The sequence below is a fragment of the Nannochloropsis gaditana genome (assembly GCF_000240725.1).
Source record: "Nannochloropsis gaditana CCMP526 unplaced genomic scaffold scaffold061, whole genome shotgun sequence".
Taxonomy (NCBI): Eukaryota; class Eustigmatophyceae; order Eustigmatales; family Monodopsidaceae; genus Microchloropsis; species Microchloropsis gaditana.
In genome coordinates, this window is record NW_005803892.1 from 47,382 (window position 1) to 49,488 (window position 2,107).

General features: G+C 52.0%; 1 protein-coding gene across 1 annotated transcript; it reads right to left on the reverse strand.

Moving 5' to 3' along the window:
• Positions 1–546: 546 nt before the first annotated feature.
• On the reverse strand, positions 547–2,107 carry NGA_2025210 (inactive receptor kinase; the record flags this gene model as incomplete). The annotated part of the gene is made up of 1 exon (XM_005855984.1): positions 547–2,107. A coding segment is annotated over one exon (1,555 nt), but the record flags the coding sequence as incomplete, so codon positions are not given.

The following is a 2,107-nucleotide window of genomic DNA, read 5'->3' on the forward strand; positions in this document are numbered from 1 at the left end:
GTCGGCCGTCTACGGTCTAGGTATGGAAATGCTACAGCCGGAATTCAACCGGGTGGCGCTTGCAGGGAAAATTCGTGGAAGTGGAACAGAAAGCAATGGTCCGTGTGGTGCACAGAATGAATTAAAGACGACGGGAGGGAATAAGGGAGGGGAAAGGAGATGAGACCGTGCCAGCCGAATGATCAACACCATGCATGGATGTACATGACTGGAATGGCCCAACACATGAGACTGAAGTCCCAGGAACAGGGACACCTGAGGCCTTCGTGTGAAAATGTGAAGCACTTTGAAGTGCTTGAGATACGTAGTCCCACTGTGTACATACACGTGTGTTATAATTAAATGCATTAAAGTGAACATGGCTGCATTACATGTGTAGCTTACACCGGGACCGACGAGTACGCTTCGTCTGGATCTCTCCCCATGCCAAATGTACGCTTTGTTACCAACTCTATACATTTCCTCATTGTCAAATATAAAAGCTTTTCCTGTTTAATTACTTCTTGTTTAGTTTTCAACATTTCAAGCTTGGATGCCACATCTACCATGCCTTCAAGGACCTCGCGCCGGGCGATACAAGATGTCCGCGCTCAGAACTGCGAGCTTGTTTACCAGCTGGTGTGATCCTAAGCGTTCAGAGGCTTTCCTCCTCAAACACGCCTGCAAAATTTGTTTGATTCCATTAAGACGCTCTTCCCATCCCGAGTCTGCCGGTAGCCGCGACTTGAAATTCTCGAATATGCGCCACCCGGAAAATTCGGCTATCGAAAAGTCAGCCACTAGCCGACGAAGCTCCTTCGGATCCCTCGCTGCGCCCCACGCTTTGCGTCCCACCATCAACTCGAGGAGCAGAACGCCCATGCTCCATATGTCACCCGATGGATGCAACACAAGGGGTGGCAGCGTCTTGGATTGGGATCGACTTCTTGCTTCAGCCGTGGCCATTGACGACGACCAAATACTCAATCTCTCAGGAGCAGTGAAGGTAATCCTGTCCGCGCTCCCGCATCTATTCGGCACACCTTTGGATAACCCACGATGGGCAATACCTTGGTCCGTCAGCTTGACCACCTGCAGCATCGGCATCGGGAAAGAGACTAGGATGTTTGCTGGACGCAATGCACCATGAACCAGCCCGTGAGCGTGCAAGTAGTCCAATCCGGCCGCGATCTTGCACGCGGTCAGTAATCGGTCCTCCAGCGTAACTAGCGAGTGTGGCTTCAGGAGGACGTGATCAAGATCTACAAGCGCTTCTTCAAAAGCGAAACCCACCGCCGACAAGGCCTTTTCCTCCTCGATGCGGGCCGCCACTACCGGCACGAGGTTTTCATGATTTAGCCGCCGCAACTTTTTCAATTCCTCTCGAAAGGCTGAGCGGGCTTCGGGCACAGGAGACACAGCAACGTTCTTCAAGACAACCTTTCGTCCGTCTGAAAGTTTGACCAAATTTAGATGAGGAAGTGACAGGGGTTTCAGCAAGGTGGTGTCGTTTCCCGAGATAAGAAAGCGAGGTTTGCGACCTGCGCCGTCTTTTCCGTCGCTGTAGTCATCGCGATGGCATTTCTTGCGCCGCTTTTTTTGCACGCCCTCTACCTTCTGGTCCAAGTCCAGGCCGTGATGCTTCTTTTTCGTCCGGGATTTCTCTCCCTTCGACTTTCGTTCTCTCTCCCTACTATCTTCCACGCTTTGCCCCTTACCCTGTGATCCACATTTGTTGCTTGCAGGCCCATGCTTTCGCTTCCCTGGCATCTTGTCTGCGTAAGACATTTCTCCGCCGTCAACGATGGCTGTCAAATATTCGGCCTGACTACCCGTTTTGAAATCCACCATCACTTCCTCCCCCTCTTGAGAGATCGCTGCCTCGGGGGCCTCGCAGCTCGTCACTGGTGATCCTTGCGACCAACAGTACCATTTGGTATCCTTCCCTGCGAATTGCATTACGTACGACTGTGTCACCATTCGCCACTTGCCGCAGTGTTCGCACTGTATGAAATCCGTCACTTTTAACTTGGCCCTGGACGGTATTTCTACCGCTTTGCTCTTCCCTATCCTTGCCTCGCGCGCAAGCTCTTGGGAAATATACTGAGTCCAGACACGTCCGAGCCGC